This window comes from Bombus bifarius, unplaced genomic scaffold (assembly GCF_011952205.1).
Source record: "Bombus bifarius isolate JDL3187 unplaced genomic scaffold, Bbif_JDL3187 scf7180000008307, whole genome shotgun sequence".
In the NCBI taxonomy this organism is placed as follows: Eukaryota; Metazoa; Arthropoda; class Insecta; order Hymenoptera; family Apidae; genus Bombus; species Bombus bifarius.
The window spans coordinates 581,709-608,927 of NW_022884583.1; the positions used below are offsets into that span (position 1 = coordinate 581,709).

The 27,219-nt window shown below is 34.4% G+C and overlaps 3 protein-coding genes across 11 annotated transcripts; 2 read left to right on the forward strand and 1 right to left on the reverse strand.

Annotated features, from left to right (window-relative positions):
* Positions 1-13,297: 13,297 nt before the first annotated feature.
* LOC117212488 (transmembrane protein 147) lies at positions 13,298-14,741 on the forward strand. The gene is made up of 4 exons (XM_033457379.1): positions 13,298-13,665; positions 13,887-14,025; positions 14,100-14,321; positions 14,404-14,741. The coding sequence occupies exons 1-4, from the start codon at positions 13,589-13,591 to the stop codon at positions 14,653-14,655; spliced, it is 690 nt and encodes a 229-aa protein (XP_033313270.1). The 5' UTR covers positions 13,298-13,588; the 3' UTR covers positions 14,656-14,741.
* A 61-nt stretch (positions 14,742-14,802) lies between these two features.
* LOC117212485 (DDB1- and CUL4-associated factor 8-like) lies at positions 14,803-19,930 on the reverse strand. 9 transcript variants are annotated; one of them, XM_033457370.1, is made up of 13 exons: positions 19,650-19,930; positions 18,036-18,446; positions 17,761-17,952; positions 17,605-17,694; positions 17,236-17,522; positions 17,021-17,164; positions 16,670-16,893; positions 16,434-16,599; positions 16,195-16,357; positions 15,990-16,120; positions 15,797-15,934; positions 15,604-15,723; positions 14,803-15,518 (listed from the first exon to the last, which is right to left on the reverse strand). In XM_033457370.1, the coding sequence occupies exons 2-13, from the start codon at positions 18,352-18,354 to the stop codon at positions 15,357-15,359; spliced, it is 2,136 nt and encodes a 711-aa protein (XP_033313261.1). In that variant the 5' UTR covers positions 18,355-18,446; positions 19,650-19,930; the 3' UTR covers positions 14,803-15,356. The 9 variants fall into 9 exon arrangements, with proteins under 9 accessions (XP_033313261.1, XP_033313263.1, XP_033313262.1 ...); XM_033457372.1 differs by having other exon boundaries at positions 19,645-19,930; XM_033457371.1 differs by lacking the exon at positions 19,650-19,930 and adding an exon at positions 19,480-19,550.
* Positions 19,931-20,210: 280 nt separating this feature from the next.
* LOC117212487 (acylglycerol kinase, mitochondrial) lies at positions 20,211-22,553 on the forward strand. Its single transcript, XM_033457378.1, has 8 exons — positions 20,211-20,772; positions 20,854-20,973; positions 21,051-21,441; positions 21,519-21,634; positions 21,729-21,904; positions 21,970-22,116; positions 22,194-22,312; positions 22,384-22,553. Exons 1-8 carry the CDS (start codon positions 20,663-20,665, stop codon positions 22,495-22,497), a joined length of 1,293 nt encoding a protein of 430 aa, XP_033313269.1. The 5' UTR covers positions 20,211-20,662; the 3' UTR covers positions 22,498-22,553.
* The last annotated feature ends 4,666 nt before the right edge of the window (positions 22,554-27,219 follow it).

Here is a 27,219-nt window from a genome sequence, read left to right on the forward strand (position 1 = left end):
TAATAAAATCTGCAATCTTTAAACAAAATTTCCTCGACTAAAATTTTATCTTTATTAACATTTCTCTTGTTCAGTAAAGAAGTGAGCTAAACATCTCTTTTATTCTCAAAGCTTGATTTGTCGTTTTTCTGTCTATGCGCTTCTACGTCAATTGTAAATTTTTCTAATCTGCCACATATTGTCAAAAAAAGGGGCGATATCGTCTCGCTAAAGTATTTAAGTAACTGAAAATTACATTGTATAAGCAGTAAAAAGTTTCAGGATTCCATGAAAATGTAAAGAACATTCACCGTGAAATCAGCCTATTCACTCGACAGTTTCCCCATTTCTTTTTTTTTTTTTGCTTTCTCCTTTTCCCCATAGTGAGTCGAAAAAGGCACTAGTTTATTCGTGGTGGCCCCAATTCGATGGACGAATGTATAAGGAGAGCAATAATTTCCTAGGGGTCGGTTCTGTCTTTCTCGTTTCTTTTCCCGCGCCTCGGACGAAGGCCATTCGATCGAGCTTGGGGTCATTTTATGGGATCTGGCACGGATCAGAGGCACGAATCTATTCCGGTTTTTCCGAATGCTAAGCCACGCTGCGCCTCCGTCCCGTTTCTGCTCTTTGCATTCGTTTGGTCTGGACGAAGGAACACGAGGGCGGATTCGTGTCCCTGAATAAATATATATGGACTGATTAGCCCTGCTTGGCTTCGATCATGCGTTCCTTCCATTTATCCGCTTCCTTTGCGTCAAGAAAGATCGATGACGTCATCAATCGTCAGTGGTTTTGCATCATTTCTGAGTATCTTGAGAAATTGTACGATTTTAACATTCTATAGACAATACACATCAGAGACAATTGTCATTTCTATCAGCTGGCAAAAGTCATTTTTATCAGCACAACATTCACTCTCTGAATAGTATAGCGAGGGCTTGTCTTCGAAGGTTTTGTATATCTTTCGCATATTTGAATTGTCCATAAATGCATAAATATACACAGTCTACTAATCGTCGAATTTCACTAACATTAAAATCTACCAATTTGCTTCCATTTTCGTGTTTTGTAAGGCAATCACATCCATTAGTAATTTCATTCGATTGCTGGAACTATTTACTTTTGCTTCAACCATGAGATCCAACACCACGTTCATCCGCTTTTCACGGGAAAATCTCGCCAATTTTCACGAACCGGGCTTCTCGATCGTACAAAACGGGGAGAAAGAAGATCGCAGAGGCGAGACAAAGTCCACGGGATGAGTCCTTCGGGACTGATTTCACAAACAAATGCCGACGATTGAATGCTGGCATGTCGCAAGATGGATCGCTCTCTTTGAATCACAGATTACCCGCCGCCTTCCTTCCACCTCGTCCTGCGGTCCTCCTCCTTCCGCTGCGCGGCCGCCGTTTCCAACTGCCCTCTTCCTCCAGACGGCTCGTCCTTCCTTTTCTTGCTCCACCTCTCTTTCGAGGCGCCTCTCCACCTCCGCTCGCAGACGCGAACCGAAAGCAAGAGAGAAAGAGAAAGGTCCATTCGAACTGGCAGCACCGGCAATTTGCCACATGCCTACGTTCGCTGCCTCTCCTTTCTCCTCCGGAGAGGAGACTGCGTCAACGACAGTCGAATCCGCCGCGAAACTCACCGACCTATCGATCGGACGCGATCTCGATGACCGGTGACGTTCAGGCATTAATCAGGTGCACGGGATTCTTACGACCCGGACGCTCCAAGAATTAGGTATTCATTGTAAATATTCGAATAATTATTTTCGACGATTGATTAGATTTTAGGATTTTAGAATTTGGTAGTGTCTTTTGTTTTCTATCCAGATTTTAGTAATTGTTAACACGTCGAAATTGATATTTCGTGGCATTCGTCGATAACCTTGTATTCTGCTGTCCAGTCTATCGATTGTTCGGTATTTTTCGTATGCGAACGCTGAGTCAATCATTTTTAGCCCCTTTTATAAGATTAAACGTATCTCTTCTTGTATCATTTATATGCATTTTAATGATTTCAAACTTCAAGAAAAATCTGAGAAAATTCTTGGATATATTTATTAATATCTCTATTCGAAGAAACAAAGATTCCTTTCGTAGAACGTCAAAGGCGAAACTTCTCTTCAGCTGGTTAATTATATGGTACTGAGTGTTTCGATTCTCGTATCAGAAATCATAACATGCTTCAAACATTCAGAAAATACAGATTCGATAACCGAAAGACTAAGTCAAAGATTGCAAGCATACGTGTGATTCCAATAGGGTGAATCGAGGTGGACAATAAAAGTTAAAGAAGCCTCCCGAGAAGACGTGAAGGAAGCAGGGGTGGAAAAACCGGGTGGCCAGCAGGAGGAAAAGTGAAATGAACTGTAAAGCGGAATGCACAGACTGTAAAGTTCACCGCTGCGGAAATCCATGGGCCTGGGAGAAAGAAGAAAAAAAAACTGAGAGAAGGAAACGCAATAGGGGGTGGTGGATACAGCCTCTAGGTCCCGACGACTTTTCGTCGGCCGATGATCTTTAAATTAAGTGCACCGGCTTATGACGCCCGTGTAAAGTCTTCCGGGGTGGATTTTCGCGAGTAGGAGCACAGAAAAAAAGACTCTTGAAACGCGTGGCGAATGCGGCCTGACGGGCAACCCCCTCGGCGAAATGAATCAAACGCACCCTCGCTATGCAGCACATTCATTAGGCTGACACGCCTGGCACGGGCCATTTGGGATGCTGACTATTCCCGCAGAAAGAGAAAAATAAGGATACTTTTCGTGGAAAAGGAGAAAAGAAAGAAATCGAAACAAACGTCGCGTTACGAATGAAACGAAACAACCCTCGAAGGTAAACACAAATTTACAATATTAAAGAAAGGTGTACATATGATCGCGATATTATATTATAAATATATATTATAAAATAAAGAAAGGCACGCGTATTTTTTGCAATAACAGATGGACCAACAAATTTTATTTCTTATACAGCTCTTTATTTTTCTTTTTTTTTTCTTCCTCCCCGATGGATTACTTTGTTTGCAATCCGCGGTGTAAGAGACACAGTGAGAACAGAGTACCACTGTTGAAAAAGTAATGGCTGGTGATAGCCATGTAGGGGAAGAGGAATATTCCTGGTGGATTCATAAAAAAAAAGTGCTCGAGTCACCCCTGAAAAATAACAGGAAACCGGGGCGCAAGCTCTCGCCATACGGCCGTGAAAGCGTTCGGCGTTAAAAAATCATGAGGGTGTCGTTTTCCTCGTCCGTGGTTTCTCTCCTACCTCTACCCCACTGGCTTTAAGTCGTCTCGAATACGATATATTTTCAAGTCCTCCATGGCGATCGTGCCTCGTGAAAGTTCAGTCTGGAAATTCCGTCCTCGAATTCAGAAACTAAATTATCCGTAACCACAACGAGTAACTTTGAGTTTGAAAATATTCGTTGACCGAAAGAGAAAAGAAAAAAAGAACACGAAGGTCCGCGCATGAAAGTGCAAAAGGTTAAGGGATTCCGGCTGACCAGGGAAGTTCGTCGCGATGTTTTCGTTCAGGGATGGGAGGGGGTGCGGCATCGTAGATGGCAACATAATCCTTGATAGAGGGCCATGACACATGGGAACATGGGGGACATCTTATCTTCATATTACACACGTGTGACGGTTCTCAACTTACGATTTCCACGTATTAAATGTTCATCCAAATATATTCCTTCATAAAAGTGGAACAGTTTTCTAAAAAAAAAGCCTACATATACCTCTTTAGATGCCAAGTATATTTTTTAATCGAATGATCGAATTATATTTTACGAAACGCTATCTATCTTGTAAATGTAGAAAGAAGCAAGTTCTTTCAAACGTAGGTAACGTTAAAAGATCAGAATTAAAACTTCCGACGCGGTTTCGTCTTATGAGTCCTTTTTGCAGAAAATTGCTCGATTATATATACGCTAGTATGATGACACAAAAATTCTTGCAAACGAAAAGCTAGAACAGTAAGTTTCTAAAGGAAGTTCAAAGCGTATAAGACCTCGCTTTAATCCTGGAACGAAACTTGCAACGTCCACGATGAATCGATGATTCCTTTCGCGATGATGGACTCACAGCCGGATTTTCGCGAAATCGATATTCTATTGCTGTAAAAGTGCACGTTGGTGAGTAAACAAGTTCCTCGAAAGCGGTGGATTCGCGTGGTGAATCGCATGGATCACGCGTGCACGACCGGAAGAATCGACATGCGCACCCACACGTAGACATGGGTGCTCAAGTTCGGGACGATTTCAGTGACCGGAGGATGGTTTATGAGCCGTAACCTTCCTGTCCAACCTTCCTCTTCCTTCTACCTAACTGAAGAAGCGCCCTTGCACCAAGTAACGCGACTCCATCCCTCTGTAAACTCGATGCAATATATTAGGGGTAGATTTCGCGAGAAGAAAGTATCGACGCGTGTATCCTGCACACCAGACCTCGACGAATTTTCGGATTTGCTACTTGATAGTAACGATGACTCCATTAGCGACACGGTGATGATCAGAAGTAGCAAAACGAAAACTTGAAATGAGCGATAATATAAATAGAGAAGGCGAATGGGAAAATTATTGTTGAAAATTTACTTCGGAATTTGCGACTATTTGCACAACCTTAACTTATGGAAACGAGTCATTTTCTTTGAGAAATTGGGAAACGCTAATAATATATCTGACAATGAGCGATAAAAAGTGAAACTGTTTCAGTTTGTCTTCCGAGAAATGTTTTAACATCTTTCGTTCTGAATTTATAAACGCGAGTAAGAAGAAATTTGTTGGACGAAAGGGAAAAGATCGTCATGCAAAAAACGCGTGAAATTTCACAGCGAAATGACTCGTGATAAAGAAATTAGGATACCAGGGGATAGCGATAACGTACGAGCCTTTTTCTCCCTTTTTCCCTTTAACTTCCAGCATTCCCGGTATTCAGGGTTTCACGTTTTCTTCGGATTGGTCGGACTAAGGGGTTTCGGCCATCCAGACGCTAGGGTTGGCAACTTTGAAGGATATTTTTTATTCATGTGACGTGTTTCAGGGCGCGGAAAAAAACACATTCTGCCGATGCGAGGCTGAAGATCGAACCGAAGAATCGTACGTATGTCCTGCTATCCTACGAGACCTTCAATTTTAAAATCCCCTTCGGTTTAAGCCTATATATTCGCCCGCCTTTCCATCTCGACTCCTCGATCTCCGTTGAGAATTTTGATGAATTAACAATCGTGTTTGCTGGCAAGCGAAAAGACGTATAACCTCGTAATAATTTCATTTTCCCTTTTTATGATAAGACATCGATTCAAATGAAGCTCTTCGGCATTACTTTAAAAGTCCATAATATATTGAGAATTACTTACATTTTTATATTAAGGATCTAAAAAAAAAAAGTCGTTAGAGTTAAAAAGTTTGTAAGAACATAAAAATTCGGGTTTAGAAAAACGTGAAAAAGATGTCTGAAAAAAAGCTTTCCTGCTAATTGACCGGCTCAAAATCGAAGGGAAGAAAACTCCAGGAAAGTTGCGAGACGCGGAGGTATTCCCGCGGGATATCAACGAAATTCTACGGATCGGGCTTCTTTCAAATATTTAGCAGCAATATCCACTTTCGTCTTGCACATCCTCGCGTCTATTCAATACCGATTCATCGATCCCGTTGTTCGATTGAACCCTGCTCGGATAATTACAAGTTTAATGGAAAGATAATAGTTAATAATAAAATACATTAGAACGCTCAAAATCGCTTTCAATTTTTCATCGCTCGCGCTTAAATAAAAGCTTTGAAAAGAAGATCAAAATATTGAATAGATTTGTCAATTTTTTATTGACGAATTAAAATGTAATTAATTTATTATCATGATTCTGTAATATTTTGGCCGGGTTAATCGTAACTCGAAACTTCCTAATTTCTTTGTTTCCGCGACTTATTATTTTTACGTCGCTTCTCTCTGCTACGGTTAGATTGATGTAAGTTTACGAAATGGTGAAGATATCAATGACGAGACGTATTATGGCTCGTCAGTTTACGAGTGACAAGCCTACCGGCTGGCCCGGGACTAAATGGAACTTCTAAATGGATAAGATGTAAGAGTTAACACAGCAGCGAGGGGAAGAATTAGGTGTCTGATGTATGAGACGCCGTCATCCGGTCTGGGTTCTTCCGGCGAGCCGTGGCCGTCCGTAAATGAAAGAGACATTTTCCTCGCGGAAAATCGCTTTCGAAAACACGATTAATCTTGCCATGGCCAACCAGTAGGTAAAGCTGAATTTTTCTGTAATTACCGCACCGGTCAGTTGGAAATTCTCCGTTTCTTTCGCCGACTTCTGCTCCATCGGAACAGCAATCTAATTTCGCGTAAAGGAAACGTCCCAGAAACAAGGGTGGATGAACTCAGGCACAAAAGATTAAACTCTCGATTATAAACCTCTCTGATAGAAGTTTAGACAATTTTTACTTTAAATGGATATTACGGAATTTCTCTCGATTGAAAGTATCCTATATTCTAAATTCTGGTTCCTTTTGTACGAACCTCGTGGAATTTCGATTTAGTCTGCTTTTCGTCTGGAATTCGTACGCTAATGCTTAAAAATATCCGAACATGCCTATATTTAACAGAACGTCATTTAATTATAAACTTATAGATATATAAAGCGATTAGTTATCTTAAAAGTTCTTTATCTCGACATTATTTCATTTCTGAGATAAGTCAGACAAAAGAGGTTTCAAGCCGACAGAAAAACTGCTGCGATTAATTCCAGTAATAATACCTAAAATCAACAGCTACGAAGTATCGTTGTGTTTAATTTTCACACACACGTACACTCTATCTATTTATCATCAACTGCTACAACTCTATAAAAACGTCTCGATACTTATCGATAGGAGTATATATATTTTCAATTTTACCATGAATTTCCAAACATCCTTGTTCCACCTGTACAGGTATTCGCCCATTATCCTTGCTTTCGAAGGATAATCGTCGTATCTCTTTTTCAGCCGCACTGTCTTTGCAGATTCGATCTCGCGATGCCGACGAGCAAACGTTCCACGGCCGAGAGGTGAAGAGGGATGGATGATAGGGTGATGCATGTCCCATGTACCAAGGGTGGTAGAGGAGGATGGGGAGAGCCGAGAACGTGATCCCCCGACTGATCCGTGAAAGCGTGAAAGGGTTTCCACTCCTTTTTCCACCCCTTTATCCACTCTGCGAGAACACGGGGGTGTCGCGAAGCAACGATCAATCACTCCGCACCACCGTCTACTGATGCACCCCTTTCCTAACGTCGACTAACGTTGCTCCTCACCCCTCGCCCTTCGAACCTCCCTCCGTCATACTACTATTCACATAAAGGGTTCCACCAACGATATGGCCAAACGAACATCCCACTTCGTCCACAAATACACCTCCCCCCTTCTATACCATCCTGATCTATCCACATCGTTCGAGGTGGTTGTTTAACGTTGCTTCGATAAGCTTTCGTGTTCTTTTTTCTTTGTCTTTAGACATCGAATGGTTCAGTGCAACACGCTGGATTTCACGGGAAGATCGATCGTTGAGAAAAGCTTCCGTTCCTCTCTCAACACGTTCCTTAATCCATGTACTACCGACAATGTAAATAAGCGTGTACAATAAAACAGCAGCGAACAGTGTCGTATCGATAGTACGGAAATTTCTAAAATTCTAGCATTAAGAAAGGGCTAATGGAGAAATTAGTAGTTACGATAGAAGATACCGATAATAACTTTTCTAAAAACGATGAAAGAAAATTCCGACTAACACACGCGTGACGAACGATCACCGCTGGACAGCATCACGCACGTTCGTCCGTGTTTCAGAGGGAAGACACCCAGTGGCTCGCGTTTCCATCGAGGTGGTGCTAATGGCCGAGACGGCGAAAGAGAAAGAGGAGAACCGTACAGGGAAGAAAAAGGGGAAAGAAAGATGAACGATTAAGGACCGTGAGCAAACGGGCACACACTGGAAATCGGCGTTGGGTCAAGATACATCCAATGCCGGTTTTACGGTTCGTATCCGTGTCGGAGGATACTAAAACTAATGTATTCATGAGATAATTATTTCTTGCATTCATTACGGGGCTGTAAAGCTTTTATTGGCTCGGGACTTGCCTCGCGAACCACGGGCCACCCTTACAAAGTAGAAATAGCACGGTCCAGAATGGGCCACCGCCTATCGTTCTTCCTCGTCCGATTCCCCTTTCTTTCTTTCTTCCTTCGTTTACGCCGTTTACGACATACATTTAAGGACAGTCCTTAAAACGCGAATCGCATGGTCATATCGATAACCGACGAACGCGATATCTCCGCTGCTAAAAGCATTTTTTAATAATATTTAACGATGGACCATGGAAATTTAATGCCCGCCCCTGGTTCCAGCCGGACAGCGAAGAGAAAAGCTGATTACGTACAAAATTATTCGCAATCGTCTGGGATTTTATAATTTATTCACTATCAGAAACGAAGCTGTTAAGATAAATTCGATCGAGTCGCAAATTAATTTCCACTATCGAAATAGGGATTTGTTGATTACACGATTATTGGATTTCTTCGCTTCTTTTATATTGGTTCTAGAATAGTACAGCGAAGCATCACGTTTGCATTACTTTTCGTTCTAAATGTTTCTCACGGATAACAGCTTTTTTTATCGTTCATACTTTCTATGAACTCGTCTCAAGCGTTATGTTCATAAAATGGTGCTTTTTAATCGTTCAAACTCTACTTTTATCAATTTTCTTGGCTACCACGTTGACGGGCTTGTGTATACGTTTAGTATTGCACCGTTAACTTTCTCTCGTTCTAAAGGGTTGATAGTTCGTCACGTAGAATTTCCTAGTATGTATAAAACGAGCAGAACGAATGATTCGTGACGCGCTTAAAGCATTTGCGAATCAGTATCTTCTCACACCTTTCAACGACGTATGTAACGTTACAGAGCAAGCGGAGGAAAGCAGGAGAAAGGGGGCAGCAACGGGGTGTGCCAGAAGAACAGAGACGCCGGCGGAATATCAACGAGGACGCCATCGTACATGACAAAGGGCGTTATTCCTTCCGGTACCGCTCCCGGAAAGGGGAAGATACATCAACTCCTGTGTCATATAAAAATGTGTTTATGCGTCGCGCACTAGGAATGAAAATATGGCAGACAAAAATGTCCCGGATGCTGTCGAAATAAACGAATTACTCCTTGTTTCACACTTTCCCCTCGAATCTCAGAAAATAGGGAAAAAACAGATCGAGTACAATGGATAAGTAATAAATAAAATCTACAAAAAGATATAGAAGATACGAATAAATATGAGAAAAGGAATTGTTTCTGGCTCAGATATTTGATAATTCTCAAAATAGACACGAAAAAAAAAATCTAACAGGAAGAGAAATAGGAAAAGAGCATACGAGGCGCGTGGAAGAATGGAGTTGACGGGACGAAAGTCATGAAAACCGGAACCGGAAACGAATCTCATCGTTATACACAGCCGTGACGCAATTCTCAAAGGAATCACGAATTTATTAGAAAAATCTACCAGAGGAATGTACTGTGCTGGTTTCGACGTGCAGGTACACGACAAGAAATTATACCAAATATAAGAAACGTACTTTCATCATTCCTGCTTCCTCATAACGAACAATTTCGTACGATCGGATATCTACAGGTACATGAACTTCTGTGTACAATGATTAATTGTAATGGAAGATTCGACATGATTTCAAAGGTTTACGCCAGCAAAAGTAAGAAGCTTAAAATTATTGTATCGGTCAGGAAAGGGAGAGAAGGAAGATCAAGACGAGAAAAGAAGGACGATCGATGCAAAGGGCAGAGACGTTAGGATTTCGGATTTTCGCACGTGTTTCCAGCCTCGTCTGCGCGATTCCCGTAATCCCAGATGGCCGCCCCGCCCCCGCCCCCCTCGAAGAGAGCCACACTCGAGATTTCCTTTCTCCGTGTAAAAGGAAACGGAATTGAAATCGGCTTTTCGAAATTGCGCGTCACCCCTCCCTCGGCCATGCTTCTCTCCGGAGAGGGAAATGCAAACACGGCTTTGCTGAGCGCGCAACTTGATCGGAAAACAGGGAAAAAGCGAGGATGATATCGTGTGGATTTACAAGAATACACGGGAAGGGAAGAATGTATCGTCTTGTCGTTTCGGGATGGTCCGAACCCCTGGATTTCGGGCTAAGAACGCAGTCTTCTCTTTTAAACCTGAACGATCTATTTAACCGAGTTATTATAAAAACAGACTTATGCGAATGACAATTTAAATCTTGCACTATGAGTTAATTATTTTCAAAGCTGAAACTTCTATTCGACTAGCCCATTTAACATTACTACAGGACTGAGTTAAGATATTACTCAAATTAAAGATGTAGTGGTATAGCATTATATACGTTTCCTTCGGTCACAATTAAACAACAAAGAATATTTGGTTCGTGGTATATTAGCACGTAATTGTTTAAAATGATGATAATTTGTGGAAAGAATAAATTTACATGTAGATTTTGAATGTAGAAATTCTAAATGTAAATATAAAAATTATAGATAATTTTAATAGAAAAATTACTTTTCGCAACTAATTTTGCTTATAGTTTCTACTTTCGCTTTGATTTTTATTTATTATCTTTGTAGATGATTATATAATATATATTTTGAAAAATAAGTGCAAGTTAGTATTTGAAAGAGGAAAGAAAATCTGCGGTAGACTAATGGTGAATGGTGGTGCCCTCTTACGACTACTTGTAGAATTATAATAAAAACATGATTTATAATTACATTCTATTATAAATAATTATTACGATCTTTTTACAACTATTGCAACGTGCTATACTGAAATATAAATGAAACTAAAATATCCAATTACATAGACAAATAAAAATATTCTTTGTATTTATAAATATATAAACTCTCCCTTACCTGTTCTGAATTTTGTATGTATTAAAAATCTTGATATCACTGACATCAATGTTTGTGCAATAATTTATACATAACGATTAAATCTGATCAACTTGTTTATAAACATATGAATTTATTTGATACCATGATTATGATAATGCTAAAGAAAACATTGCTGTACGAAGAAGCATATAGATTAAAATAAACTGAAAGGTAAATAAAAAAAAAATCACCAATATGTCCTTTATTTTTCTTGTTTATATAAATATATCTTTGTAAAAAATAAATTGTACTCGTTACTTGTTCTTGTGATATGAAAATAAATATAATATAAAACACTATATTTCACAAATAATTACAGGTATTGGAATAGAAAGACGAAAGATGAAATTTATATTGAAACTTCTAAACTTTCTTTGCATTCAGTTTCATTTTTTAATCAAAATAAATTACTTTTATGTAAACTAAAAATATATATATGAGTAAACGTTATATTTAAATAATACTCAAATATTTTAATGTATTAATACACTGACACGCACTATTATTATGTTTATAAATGCAACACATTATAACAAATAATTTTCTTAGTTCTTATACCAGTAGTTAAACAACACAATATGAAGTGAACTCAACGCTAGTCTCAGCTAAACTGATCTTTCCTTCTGCACTTGCTACGGAGAACAGTTATGCCAGGATATACTCAACACCTCCCAGAGCATCCCTGACCAATCGTAGGGAATTCCCAACCAATCCCTCGGAGTGAGTTCTCTATCACAAATGATAGAAAGGGAGAACTGCTTTTACAATACAGGCCGTGGTGGTTTACAGACGGAGCATGCTCCATTGGAATATTCTAAATCCCACGCTAAAAGGGGTGTGTCCTACTGATTCCAAGTGGGAAAAAAAGAAGGGATCGTATCTACCATCGACAACGTTGGAAAGGGTAGATGGATTCTAAAAAACAGACTGAAACGTTAAGAAGATGGAGCATGCTCCGTTACAATACTCCAAATCCCAGAGCTAAAAGGGTGTGTCTTGTGAATTCTAACTGAATATAAGAGAAAGAATTGTCAAATTCATAATACATTCTAACATTTTATATATTTTTTGCTTTCATGAAACTTTTGTCCTTTTAATGAAAATATACTTATATATGTTTATGTATCTATGTCACATTATAATGAAATTAGTCATAAAAAAAACATTTAAATAAAATAAAACTATTAGAAACACATAGTCAATATCTTTCCAGCTGCAATACCCTTTTTCATCAGTCACCCCTTTTTTAGGAATTAAAGGGGTGACTGGTACCCCTTTCAAAGGGGTTAAAATGTATAGGGGATGATTTAATGTTGCAGAAAAAAACGTTTGTGCCATATAAGTTATATATAAGTTATAATGTACTAAAAACTATAGTTTTATAGTACATACACGTTGTAAACTAATCTTACTAAAAAATTATAAGCAACTAAATAATTTATACATTAAAAATTATAGAAAACTATATCATGTAAATAATGTATTTTTTATATATCTACCACTTATAAATCTGTGAAATTATTAACGAACAGAATAATTATTGCCCGTTTAAATATTTCTTTGGAAATGAAAATAAGAAACGAAAAGATAACCTTACTTAAAACAAATTAAAACATAACCTAATAGATTAAGAACTTCGTAGATAAAGTAAGCACAATCGAAATAACTTCTTAAATAAATATCATATAAATAAAAGAACTTAAAAATATAAAATATAACATACCTGAAAAAAATTATTTATTTTTTTAATAACTACACTATAATTTTTTCATTTTTATTGTAGATTATAAATGACAAATCTTTAAAACTCGAAATCGATATACATACATATGATCACAAACTACGTTGAAATTAATAAAAAATTATTAATAAAATGGAAAAAATTTTACGTTTGATCATTGACTATGTACAGTATAGACCTGATATTACACGAGACTTCGAGTCTCACGTTCTGAAATACCGACCTAGAAAATAATTAGTCTTTCTTACGCCCTCTACAATTTACTTCGGCGAATATAAGAATTATTTATCTATGATCAGAGTACTTATACTCTATTCCTCATAATATCAGGTAATATGTAATCATTAATTAAGTATAGGTACTCGTCTGTGATATATGTATGTAATTAACAATTAATTTGAGAATACAAAAATGAAAATTCAAACGAAAACAAAGATTTAAAAATATACATTCTTATGTTTCATATATATGAAACTATAATTTTATTTGAAACTGCGTAAGTGAAATATTTAACTATTACTATACAGCAATATATTATTTTGATAGTGTACAATGCTTCCTGAAGTATTATAAAAATATAGAATTCTAGACTTCATTGTGATTACAGAATATCCTGTTCTATATTTTATCTATAATTTCATATAAGACTTTAGTTTTAATTTAAACCAGTACTATACTGAATCGATAGTGGCGCATATGTCACGAAAATGATAATCCGAAAACGTGGGACATGGAAAAACATTGTATACCACGTCTATTCTGTATCTCGTCTGTGCTTTTATACTATAAAAAATACACGCTTCCCTACCGCAGATATAACATCCCATTTGATACTTGTCATATTGTCATCTTTCGTATATGAATCGTCTGCTATATAATGATGAATAGTATTTAAATTAAATTTACATAATATTACTGAAAAGATGACATTATATCATTTTGGAAATTGTTTAGCTTTAGTTTATGTCCCATATTATCTTACCTATAAATATTCAGGGTTGTAAGTACATTCTAACCATTTCTAACCTATTTATAGTTATCATTATTTGATCATTATTATCTTGGAATTTATTTTGATTTCAATGATTGTACTACGTATGACAATTAATATCATGTGATAATTATACTATATTAATTATAATTTAATTATAATTATAATTTATTTCTTAATCTATTTATCATACGAATAACACATTTCGAAGTATATATGTAAACTTTCAGATCAGAATATGGTGCATTTTGGAAATGTATTCAAGCTGGAGGTATTTACATATTTACACAATTAGTAAAAATGCTGGCACTTGCTACTTTTTTCCCTACAGCAGATAACGTAGGAGGTGAAGGTTATGATTTAATTGGTGTATGTATTTATATTTTTAATTTGCTTGTATTTAATTATTGATTAACTTATTTAACATATAATAAACTATGTAGGAATTTTTAAAGTCTTCGATAGATTTAGCTGATTTAGTAGGAATTTTATTATCATTGAACAATATACCCGGTAAAGGGCATGCAAAAATTTTAACTGCTGGAGTTGGATGGGCTGGAGCTGAGGTATTACTTACTAGGTTCCTCCTATTATGGGTAGGAGCAAGAGGCGCAGAATTTGATTGGAAATACATTCAAAAGAGTCTCGAATCTAATATTAATTTAGTGAGTAATAATATACTACTACTTTAATAAGTAATACCTCGCAGGAAATTTTTTATTAAAACTTTATTTTTTATGTATATAGGTACAACATATAACTACAGCAACACTTGTATGGTTATGGTCACGACATGATCTAAAACGAAGTTTAGTTCCAATAGTAGTTGGTATGCTTATACTTACAGTATATAGGCCACTTATTTTAGATTTTCTCCTAGTATTTTTTTTAACTGGCCCATGGTCAGCCCTTATTGTTAAAGCTACTACTACTTTCATCATGGGTGTTACTACATTATATATGTATGCTGGTCTTGCTCATTCCATAGGCATCTTTTGAAGAACATTATGTGTATGTTTTAAAAGATCAATATTTTAATCATATTACCATACACATTACAAAGTAAATCTTATTCTACTACTAAATTATGTCATTGTTCTACTAATATTTTATTTTATATAATAAAAAAAATTGTACCAATAACAATATTATGCATAGAAACAATCCTTTATTTTCTTTTATGTTACATTTCGATATTTAAACTTGGCATTCTTTTCACAATTTTCAAAACATAATTTGTGTTGGAAAAACGATTAAAATATTATTATTCTGAAGTATCATTAAACTTATAAATAAGAAAAACAAGAATGTAAATTTGGGTATATTTGTTAAATGTGATTGTAAATACTTATCTTTTTAGGAACAGTAATTTTTTTAATTTTTCAGAGAATAATACAAAATTGTAATTATGTTGTTACTAGAAATGGATCTACATTATTTCTAATCTTCATCTAATACTTTACATATTTTTAGCAAGTCTTTATACATATTCAATGCACCCTAAATCTTATGATTATAATAAATTATACATATCACTTGTATGATTAAACTACTAAATTGGTAGAACGAGATAAATCAAAATTTCAAAACGTCTAAATTTATCATAATCTCTTCATCATAATTAGCCATTTGTAATAACATCATTCAAAGACAGTATAAATATTAATGTACAAAACGTAGAATAGTCCGTTTTAATACCTCTAAGATGGAGGACATTGGAATCTTCTAATTCCATCTCCTTCTGATTGACTATCGCTATGATCAGAAGAGTCATCATCCGAAGAATCATCAATATTATCATCGTCGTCGTCGTCATCATCATCCTGATTTTGATCACTAGAAACTTGTCTTACGTTTAGACTCTACATCACAATGTAAAATGATCAAATAAATTTCTGTAAAATTTTGTACTTTTATAATTGTCAATTTATACTAATCAATACACACTAGTCTTACTCTTTCCGTATGACGCAAATGTCTTAATAATATCCAAAGCATTTGACTATCGAATGCATCGGATTCGGTAGTAGTTTCTTGTGCCCTGCTCATTACGTTAAATGTAACACACTAGAACAGAACATATATAAAATAATAACATATATATGTTTATATCACAACAATTTTCGTAAATTACACATACTTTTTCTATTAAAGGTACATTTTCTATTTTTTGAAGTGAAGGTGGATCTTCGCAAGAAGGTGCCCAAACTTTTACATCACAATCAAGCCCACTTGTTGCAAGAATAGGAATATGTGGATGAGGTTCTAAACAATTCACCTATACGACAGAGTGTTATTAAACTTCATCATTATATTTTTAATAGATTACATACCACTCCTTGTTCATCTCCAGGCATCCAATTTACGATTGCTTCCGTATTCTTCTCCCAGATAAATATATTTCCACAATCCGACCCAGATATAACAAATTCACTCTTTGGCCCAAAGAAATTAACTCCCTTCACTATGAAATATGAAATATAATAAGTGCAAATTTTCATTTAATTCTTGTAAAATGTACCAAACAGTAATATATACCAGTAGCATTGTTCCTATGACCTTCATATTTATGAGCAAAATCACCAGGTTGTGGCGATATTGCATCAAATAAATATATATCTTCGTCGTTATAAGATGCAAGAACTTCAGTTCCATCATAGTTGTATAAAGCACAAGTTACATGTACATGTTTCTTCTCAGTCTGTAATTCATGAAAATTAGATTACAAAATAGATATATAATTATATTTTTAATTGTATAAAATCCAAAAAACGTACCAAATGTGAAGGACATAATTCGTGTATTGGTTTAGATACATTTCGTCGATCATATACTCTAACCCATTGAGACCGACCAGCAACGCAAAATTCGTTGCTTCTGAGAGGATTACAATGAACGCTGTACAATTGCACGTGGAAAGAACCGTCTCTTACAACTAGCAACCTATACAATAAAATTGTTTTTATACATTGTGAAAAAATATGTTTCACAAAAGGCTACTTAAAAGACGTACTTCGTTGGTTTCTCTTCTCTAATATCTATAGACAAAACTTTTGCATCTTCACCAACAGAAACAATAACATGTGGCGTATCGGGATGAAGTGCAAGCTTATGAGTTGGCGCATTGTGCGTAGCTAATTTTCGTGATACGCCACGTCTAATATCTAATAAACGTACTTGTCCATCACGAGCACATGTAGCCATTAAATTTTCTTCATCGAATGGTAGCCATTTAGCCTGAAAAGAAACAGTCGCAATGATATACATTTCTGTAACAATAAAAAAGTAAACAAAGATAAAATATATTAACATATTTTCTAAATAGAAATATAATTCATTACAAAATATATTTCAGTATACATACTTGAAACATATTACTCCTATGACCACTAGCAAAAGAATGATGTTTTTTTCCTATTGCCCAGTCCCATATGACTACATATAAATCATCAGAACCACTGGCTAATAAATTTCCTTTTTTATTAAAATTTAAAGCATTAACACAACCCTAAAAAGATTATATAATAAAGATTGCATTCTAGTTTTTTAAGTACAAAGTTTAAAACATGAGACATGTACCTCATGCTCTTTAAGTTTGTACATAAGTTCAAAATGTTCTACAACGTGTAAGGAACCGTAATATCTACGTTGAAACGATGGATTAATTCCCATTTCACGGTGAAGAAGTTCTGGCACTACAAACCAGGTTGGCTTTGGTCTTTTCTTCTTCAAACATGCAGGAGTATCTGACTCTGATTCTTCTTCACTAGCTATTTGTTCAGTATCAAAATTTGAGTCATTTGATAAGAGGGACTCTTCTAATTCTAGCAAATCCTGTTCTGTTACATTTGATAAAAGAGGCTTTTCTAATTGTCCCAATAAAACCATAAAAAAAAAAAAAATAAATAAAATTTATAAAATAAGGATAATGAATGTAACAATACATACCAGCATATCCAACATGTGAACTATCATTATCAATTTCTAGTCCTTCTTCATGATTCTTTGTTTCCCTAAGAGTTGCAGCTTCTTCAGTTTCTGCATTTAAATACAATATAGTATCAAAATCTTTCATATATTACATGTCTCTTTTCAACTATTTACCTGATCTCATTTCAACATCTTCAGTAGTTTCTTCACTACAACTATCCTTAGGCTCTTTTACCAATTGTGCATTATCGACACTTTTATTTTCTGATTTTGATTTATTACAAACATTTTCATTTAATTTTTGATGTTTACTCGATTCTTCATTAAATATATTAGTGTCATCACAATTATCATCATCTACTTGAGCTAGAAATTAAAATCAATAAATGTACATTAAATAATTATAAAAATTTGGTAACTATCAAAATAATAAAATATTATTACAACACCTTTTGAAATACTTCTTTTACACTTATTTTGATTACTAGAAGGAGAGCTTGGATCACTATCATTTGACGAAAATAGAATATTGTCTTGTGAGGTGGTTGCTTCTGACAATGTTGTAGAATTAAAAATAGAAAATGATGTTTCTCTTAAAGAGTTTTCATTCTGATTTTCTTCAAATGTATTCTTCTTATTAGCAACATCACATTTATTATCAACCAAAGGTTCAACAAGTTGTATTATCTCATTTGTTTTATTATTAGATGTAGATAGTTCAGTATCATTTACTTCTTTACACACATTATGGCAATTTTTAGAATCCATCTTTTATTATCATTAAACCAAGGTTTTGCATATAATAAATGTTTCACTTGTATTTTTCATCTACTAATATCTATATTGGAATTTAACTTTACCTGTAATATAAAGTTAAATGAATATTGTATTTAACCCAGTATAGTTATACATAGCGTAATCATTATGATGATATAACCAATTAAGATTTGCTTTTTTACATAAAAAATAGTTGAAAATATAGAGAATAAATGAAAAAAGATAGAATGAAATCTTTCTATTCTACATCTTATTTTCCAATATATTAATTTCAAAAATCACTAAGTATGCTATTTTGTTTCTGGATTAATAATTATTTTTATACAATAGTAGAGTTTCAAGAAGAATTCTAAAAAAATATTGATCTTATTTCTTTATTTAAAATTCTAACCAATAAATAATATTCCGATGATTCTCTTGCTTTTAGTATTGAATAGCATTTAATAACCTTTTATTTTATTGAGATTTTCAATATCTTTAGAGTACATTATCGGTTTTTTATATGAAAATCCAATCTCAATTACTCAAATATATGCAGGTATACTTACAGATCCTTCTTTAACCAATCTTCTTGGAAACGATGTCTTAAAAAAATATTTCATTCTATGTTTTCCATTTATTTTTATATAAATTTTATCTGATATTTAGCTCTATTACTACAATCATACCTTGTATACTGTCACTTAAGTCTCAAAAAAGAAGATATTTCTTGAGTAAAATAAAATTTCATTAAGAGAATGGATATTTTAGGAATAAATAAATTATATATTCAGATTCCTGGAAATTATCCTATAAATTTTTAGTACTACATACAGGTACAGTGTTGCAAAATATAAACAAAATATTTAAAAAACGTAAAATCAACAGTTTGATCACGTAAAGTTATTATAAATTCCACTGTTTAATGCACCAATAATTATAGATTATTCTGTTATTAAATAAATTTTTAAAAATACGTGATTTTGATCTTTTTAGTAGAACATAAGGATATAGAAAAATATGTACATCTACAAAATGTTAACATAAGCGTAATCTTATAGATTTACTGCGTTTTACAAAATACAGTTAACTATAACCATCGACAAGTGACAGAATCAAAATAATAATTACACTAACCTGTCATCCGTAAAAATATGATATTATTTTTATGCATATGTAAATATACGAATAAAAAATTCGCACATTTACGTGTTATATAAATTTATTGTCCATTCTCTTTTTTCTTGTAAATGAAATTAACTGATAAAATGGCTGATACTTATGAAAGTGTTTTATTGTTACCTTACAGCAGAGCTGTCGAGCTTAAGTTCCGAAGCTTGAACAGTTTCTCGCACTCTGCTTAATACTGCGGGAAACACGTGTGTACATTAACACAAACTTTTTCTCTATTGTTTCCTGTTTAGGAAACGAGATATAAAGAGACAGAATTTATAATATCTCTATTGAACTATTTCTGAAATTGTCCTGTTTTATAACGATGACGCGTAGCGGCTGCAAATCCGCATTTGGACCACGCTTTGGACAAATAAGATTCACCTATGAAAAAGTGATCAACGTGATGATAAAAAATAAGTGACGAATTTTATAACGAGGCAATTTTCATGATTTAGGAATCATAGATGGAGCAGCTATTGTACAAAATATTTATATGTATATATGTACTTCTTTATATTTAATAATATAAAATTCAGATATTACATTAAATCAGATTATTATATTATCTTACCGTTTATCAACAATAAAAAATCTATTATTTGGAATTTTATGATTTTAATTAAATTCGCAATATTTGTTAATATTTTACACGTGGAATTTAAAGGGAATTGTAAACTATCCTGAACACGTGAGTATCAAGTTATTCTCCGATCAAAATGTAGTTTGTATATATATAATACTTCTGATAATACTACAGACGGGATACTTGTAATAGTAGTGATAATACATACAGTTCGTAATACCGCATAATTAAAGGACTTAGGAATTAAAAACTTTTCAGAAAAGATCTTCATAAAGTTACAAGCTTCTTAAAGTATGAGAATTCTTTTTGAAACACGTGTTTCATAAATTTTCAGAAAGTGTGTGTACTGTTAAAATTGAGATTATCTTATTACAGACAATAGAAATTAATTTTTTTGTAGAATGAAAAAATGCAGACTTTATTTGTTTTAAATAAATCTTCGTAATGTTTGTGTACTTTTAAAAAAACTTTCAATTATTTATAAATGTTACTCAGCGTACAATGTACAATACATAAAGAATAGATTCATGCAGGTTATGTATAAACAGAAGTGTTTAAGAAATGGCCAAAATATTAAGCTTCTCCCGGACTATACGAAATAATTGGAAAATATCTTTGGTGACATGTGCAGCTGTAACATATGGAATTTCATATGGCAAGAAAGTATACAAGTAAGATACAAAGTTTTAGTCTTATAATTGGTAAATTCATTCTACTGTTGTGATGACATTAAAAAATGGTAATATTTTTAGAGCTAACCAATTAATGAGACAATATTGTGAAAGTGTATCACAATATGGTGATTTTCCACTTCCAACAAATATAAAACCACGCCATGTAACCATTATTTTAAATCCAGCTGCTAAAAAAGGGTTTGCTTATGTTTGATTTATAAATTATGTTTCTACTTATAGTTTAATTATTGATTAACTATTATCCTTATTTGTAGGAAAGCTAAAAAGTTATTTCAAAATTATTGTGAGCCACTTTTGCATTTAGCTGGAATTGCTGTAACTGTAATACGGACAGACTCACAAAATGATGCTCGTAAAATTATAATGAATTTAGATACACCTACTGATGCTATCATAGTTGCTGGAGGAGATGGTACTTTATCTGATGTTTTAACTGGATTAGTAAGAAAATATGATCTCAATTTTAATTCAGTCAAACAGTGTCCCATTGGTATTGTACCATTGGGACAAACAAATAAAATTGCAAAATCTTTGTATCATGAATATGATTATCTATCTGATATAAAACAAGTGATAGAGGCAACAATGGCAATTATACATGAGAAATCAAAAATGATGGATATAATTGAAGTTAAACCTATTGATGTATGTTTCTGTTATATACATAGCAAATTTTTAACTTTTTCAGTAACTAAAACTCTTATATTATTTTATAATTAAAGGATAATCCCGATGAACCTGCAAAACCAGTTTATGCTATGGGAACAGTGGAATGGGGTCTATGGAAAGATGCAAATGCTTCTGCTAACAAGTATTGGTACTGGGGATTTTTAAGAAAGTACATATATGTTTTCCTTCAATATTTTTGAATTTGCACGATATTCACATTAATGTAAATTTATATTACCTAATATCATGTATTTAATGTGCAGATATGTGACTTATGTATTTAATGGTTATGAAGAGAATTTAAACAAATATTGTGATGCAGTATTAAAATATACACTTCCTTGTGAAGGTTGTTCTCGTTGTAGTCAAAACAATCTAATTTCTAATTTAAATACAAGGTGGTGGCATGTATTTCTACCAAGATATAATGCCTCTAGAGGTATGTTTTGTTATATTCAGTACACATAATATCCTGAAATAAGCACAGGATACCATATTTTTTAGATAGCATTGATTTTAGTAAAAGAATAAATGAAAAATGTGACGTTCTCCATGAACTACCTATATCAACTTGCGAATTGCATATATCAACTTCCAATGTAGACAAGTTACAAGTTGAATCATCACCACCATCTTTAAAAGTGAAAATTGGTAATTAAACTAATATCATATGGAATAAAATTAAATATATATAATCAAGATCATGGAAAATTACCTCTATTATGTAGGTCCAAAGGATATCAACTACTTTTCTTTCGTGTTTGGAGGTTGGGAAAAAGAAAAAAATAATAAACCGTTATGTAATCAAATACTGGAAGCCAAAAAAATTGAATTAACTCCGCAAAAGGTAAAATTTCATAGTTTGAATATTCCAAATTTTAAAGATTATTTAATTTCTATATGTTGATTCATTTATAGACTGATAAAAATCATACATTATACATTGACAATGAGGAGTATGAACTAAAGGCAGTTGAAATGAAGCTGTTTCCACAGGCAGTAAAAGTATTTTGTCCTCAACTGAACAGTTAACAAAATATATATATATATATGTAAATAAAATTTAAGATCTGTTTATTTATTTTAAACCGTCATATCTTACTATATTGAAAAAGAAGTAAATATCAGTAAAAAAAATTAACAACAATTTTTATTATTATATCATAAATATAATTTATGATCGCTTCTAAATGTATACTGTTATCACTTGAACATGACACTTGTGAGTATATACTCTATTTTTACCTACTTTGTAACACTTATGTTACGTCATATTTATTTTACAGTATGATATTTATTGTTTTAAGCCCTATTAATTTTTTCTAAGATACTACATTGTAAATAGCAGAAAGCGCTCTGCTATTTGTATCACATTCATCAGATAATATTTTGAATGTACTTTTTTGTTATAAAACATTCCTAATAAAAAGTTTATATGAAATTTAACACAGATAAAATGCAATCTTTCTAACGATTAAAGAAATTCATGGATATTTTTAAGATTTTGCAGAAGGTATTACCATTATCATCACAACACATATTTGTTTCAAAGTCCTTTCGAGTAATATTAAAGAAATCTAAAAAAGAAAGTGGAGAATTGTTTGGCACTTTACATACTTTTTATGGTTCTGTCCATCATGATCTGGTGTTTCTTCTAACCAGCATTGTACAAGAAACAAGACTAGTCGACTTTTCTGATAATGATTTCCTGAATTTTCCATATATCTATATATTTATACCTTGGTATTCTTGTTAACCAATCGACATTTTCTTTGTACATATAATATAACGTAATACTATATAACATAATACATTAATACGTAATGTAATATAACGTAATACTACCAGGTATGTAAATATGAAACCGGAATTTTTGTATAGAAAATACACGTTTATTGTATGAAAATGATTAAAAATATTTTATTCGAAGTATTGCCCATCGCTAGTTATACATTTTTCCCACCTGGCAATTGGTGGATGCCACGCCAAAAAAACTGTCGCTCTTTTGAGGCAAACCAGTCATCGAGCCATTTTCGTAAGAAGTGAAGTGCTGGTCAGAAAGTGCGTGTCCCATCGATGCAAATAAATAGTAATCAGACGGAGCCAAGTCTGGTGAGTAAGCCGCGTGCGAAAGTATTTCCCAACTGAACGCTTCAATCGTTTCCTTGACCGGTTTTGCTGTATGTGATGGTGCATTATCACGAAGCAAAATTACTTTGTGTTGCCTTTTTTGATATTCTGGTCGTTTTTCACGCAAAGCTTGATTTAAATCGATCATTTGTTGTCGGTAGCGCTCAGTATTAACGGTTTCGCCAGGTTTTAACAGCTCATAATAGATCACACCCTTCTGATCCCACCAAACACAGAGCATTGTCTTTCGTCCATAGCGATTTAGTCTTGTAGTCGATGTCGGTGGTTCGCCTGGAGCTACCCATGGATTCTCAAAATATATCCACTTTTCATCGCCAGTCACAATTCGGTGGAGAAATGACTCTTTTGTATCTGGCAAGCAGCATTTCGCAAGTGGTTTTTCGGTTTTCCTGCTGTCTCATTCGGTTCATGTGGAACCCATTTTCCCACCTTCTGGATCTTTCCCATGGCTTTCAAACGCACACGAGACGGCTTCTCGTGTCACGTTTAATCGATCAGCGAGTTGTTGTTGCGTTTGAGCGTCATCCTCATCCAACAATGCTTGCAATTCGCTGTCTTGAAACTTTTTCGGTGGTCTTCTACGTTCTTCGTTCCTCACGTCAAAATTGCCACTTCTGAATTTTTTAAACCACTCAAAGCACTGTGATTTACCAGGAGCATGCTCACCGTAAGCTTCGACAAGCATTCGATGCGATTCTGCAGCAGTTTTCTTCAAATGGTAACAGAAAATCAATGCTGTTGTATGAAACTTGTATTGTTCTGAGTCGAAAATGTTTGTGAGATCTACATTATCAGCTAGGGCCATCTATAGGCAAATTCCGGCTTCATACTTACAGGCCTGATATATAATGTAATACTAAATAACATAATACATTATAACGTAATATAACATAACGTAATACTATATAACGTAATACTATATAACGTCATATAATATAACGTAATACAGTATATCTTAATAGTATATAACGTAATATAATATAATGTAATACATTATAACGTAATATAATATAACATAATGCATTATAACGTAATATAATATAACGTGATATGTTATAACGCAATATAATAGAACAAGATATAATATAACAAAGAGCAAGAGAGAAATCTACATGGTTGTATATACAAATCTGGATACTCCGGCAGTGAGAATAATGTTTTTATTGACCGAATGATGTTAGTCAATTTATTCAAAATAAATCGCTTCAATCGAGAAGTTAGGATTCGTTGTGCATCGTGTAATAATAGCCCGAAGCCGATTGTTTCTGTATCTTTTTAATATAATTCGTCGAAGAACGTTGTTACGACCGTTCGCAGAGAGACGTGATCGCGAGATAGCACGTCAACGAGAGTTGTAAATTCTCGCTACGATCATGTTAATCGACGCCGCGAAATAGTCGTTCCCCTGTTTCGTTTAGGATAACAGAGGTGGTTCAATGAATATAGCACTGTGTTAACACTAATAAATTAACGTTTATTTCAACAACTTATTAATTAGAAAGATATAAATGGAACAACAAAAGAAATGTAACTACGTAATGCGCGATATAAGATATGTATTGACTGTTTGGCTTCTCGAAACGTTCTGCCCGCCCTTCGATTTGTTGGTTTTTTCTGGAAGGCGACCCCCACTACGTTCGGATCACGCCACATTCGTTTACGCCAGATAAAATAACGGCCACGAATCGACGCCTCTGGAGGTCGCTCCGCTTAATGAACCATGCGCTTGCCACTACAATGTTTATTTGCCGGGCAGCCGCGACCGACAGTTAAGAATATGATCTATGGCAAGCCGCATGGCGTAACAAACGCTTTAGGTGTTGTCAAATGGGTAACACATACCGACGAATTGATAGAACAACTGGATTGTGGTGGTCAATGGATATTATTAAGACTTATCATATCTTTTTGTTAAGCCGTAATATAGTTCATGCTTATAGAACGCGAAAACATGGATGGAATTCAGCAATCTCGTAAGTCCGTTCTTTAGTGAAATTATTTATGGTGATAGCTATGTAATCCAAAGTGCGCTCGGAAGAACTATGAGAAGACTATTATAAGCGAGTTTTAAGGGAATATAATCTACTATTGATATGAACGTATCCCGATTTATCCGGGACGTCGCGTTTATTCAAGGATGGCAGGTGTCACAGATGAAATCCGACTAACTAAGCGATAAGATAGCGAAATTCCAAGCGCCTTAGTATGAATAACCACCGGGGTAGCATCCGGTCACTCTACTCGTTCTCAGAAATATATGATAAGTACGACCGAAGCCTTTTCTCGCTCCCACGAATAAAAGAATTTAAATACTCCTCCTAAAATCATCCAAGTCAGTCTTGAACAGTCGCGCCTAGAGCTCGGAAGTGTATTATAAAGCAGAAAAAAAATAAAGTTTCTTTTTCTTTTCTTAAATTTCTTCTTATTTTACGTTACACAGAAAACGCGTAAAATAGTTGGTTCCTTTTGCCCATGTTAACGATTCTACGAAGAACGTCCGAAAATAAATCGCAAGCATTGAGACCTGCTAGCCCACGACATTGTAACATCAACCACATCTCAATCCACATCAGAGACCAGGCCACATATCGACGGCAAGATAGCGATCAGATGTCTACACATCCTCGGTGCGTATGTCACGTAAAATTAAGACTTAGGTTTTAAAGACAAGAAAGTTGGGCCGTAACACAACTGCTATCTTTATTTTCTATCGAACTTTATTGAATAGCACAGTTTACACGATTGATTTGAGAGATGTTGACTGATGATAGGTTTTAGTTCCAGTGCCGAGGTGTTGTATTATTACGGAGGAAAGCTCGGTGTGGGTGTGCCCCTTTGAACTAACAACGCGAATTCGTTGTTTACACTTTTCGTTAGGTTCGAAGATGGTATCCCACTGGGGGTAGCCATCCACGTGTTATAATACTATATCACTAAGCTATAATATTTTACCAAATGTCCTACTGGACAAATTGTGAAATGTAAATAAATAATAAAAAAAAAACTTTTCGTTAGGAAAAGTGACATTGTTTATGGGAAAAACATTTGTAAGAACGTGTAATAAACCTGTTCCAAGGACCATCCATAAACCGATAAAACTTACAGGAATAATAAACTAAAATTTGTTTATGGTGGGTCCTTGAGGTTATTGGCCTCTAATGTGGACTGACGTCACACGTACCCTTCCTAGTCCACTAACCTTCTTGTGATCCAAACGAAAACAAGATCTATCGCCCTCACTTTCCTAGCCAAAGTTGTCCTTAACGAATCAGCTCATCTCGTGTCCTTAGACACACCCATAACTAGCTTTCCTCCGCCACAACATCGTCACTAAACTTCACTTATTCTTTATGTTTACAATAGGCAACATATCTTTAACGGTTTCTACCCTTAGATCAGTCGCGTACTTGATTTCTACATACCCATCAGTGTAACTAGGTTCTAAATAAAGTTGTTGGAGTGAATTGTGATTGTGATTATTGAATTCGTAATAAAATTTAATAAAAAAAAAAGTTAATAGTTGTGTTACGGCTCAACTTTCTTGTTTTATCATCTAACCATCAAGTTTACGTGACATTTTGGCGATCTTGCCAGGATCCATCA

What these genes read in the sequence shown, in the direction of transcription:
- LOC117212488 (XM_033457379.1), top strand. Translation starts at nt 13,589, where the DNA reads ATGACATTATATCATTTTGGAAATTGTTTAGCTTTAGTTTATGTCCCA. An exon ending in AAGGTTATGATTTAATTGGT is followed by an intron (nt 14,026 to 14,099) that starts GTATGTATTTAT and finishes TAAACTATGTAG; the next exon opens with GAATTTTTAAAGTCTTCGAT. An exon ending in TCGAATCTAATATTAATTTA is followed by an intron (nt 14,322 to 14,403) that starts GTGAGTAATAAT and finishes TTATGTATATAG; the next exon opens with GTACAACATATAACTACAGC.
- LOC117212485 (XM_033457370.1), bottom strand. Translation starts at nt 18,354, where the DNA reads ATGGATTCTAAAAATTGCCATAATGTGTGTAAAGAAGTAAATGATACT. An exon ending in AGAGAAGAGAAACCAACGAA is followed by an intron (nt 16,600 to 16,669) that starts GTACGTCTTTTA and finishes TTTATTGTATAG; the next exon opens with GTTGCTAGTTGTAAGAGACG. An exon ending in CTGGAGATGAACAAGGAGTG is followed by an intron (nt 15,935 to 15,989) that starts GTATGTAATCTA and finishes TCTGTCGTATAG; the next exon opens with GTGAATTGTTTAGAACCTCA.
- LOC117212487 (XM_033457378.1), top strand. Translation starts at nt 20,663, where the DNA reads ATGGCCAAAATATTAAGCTTCTCCCGGACTATACGAAATAATTGGAAA. An exon ending in AATCCAGCTGCTAAAAAAGG is followed by an intron (nt 20,974 to 21,050) that starts GTTTGCTTATGT and finishes CCTTATTTGTAG; the next exon opens with GAAAGCTAAAAAGTTATTTC. An exon ending in ATCTTTAAAAGTGAAAATTG is followed by an intron (nt 22,117 to 22,193) that starts GTAATTAAACTA and finishes TCTATTATGTAG; the next exon opens with GTCCAAAGGATATCAACTAC.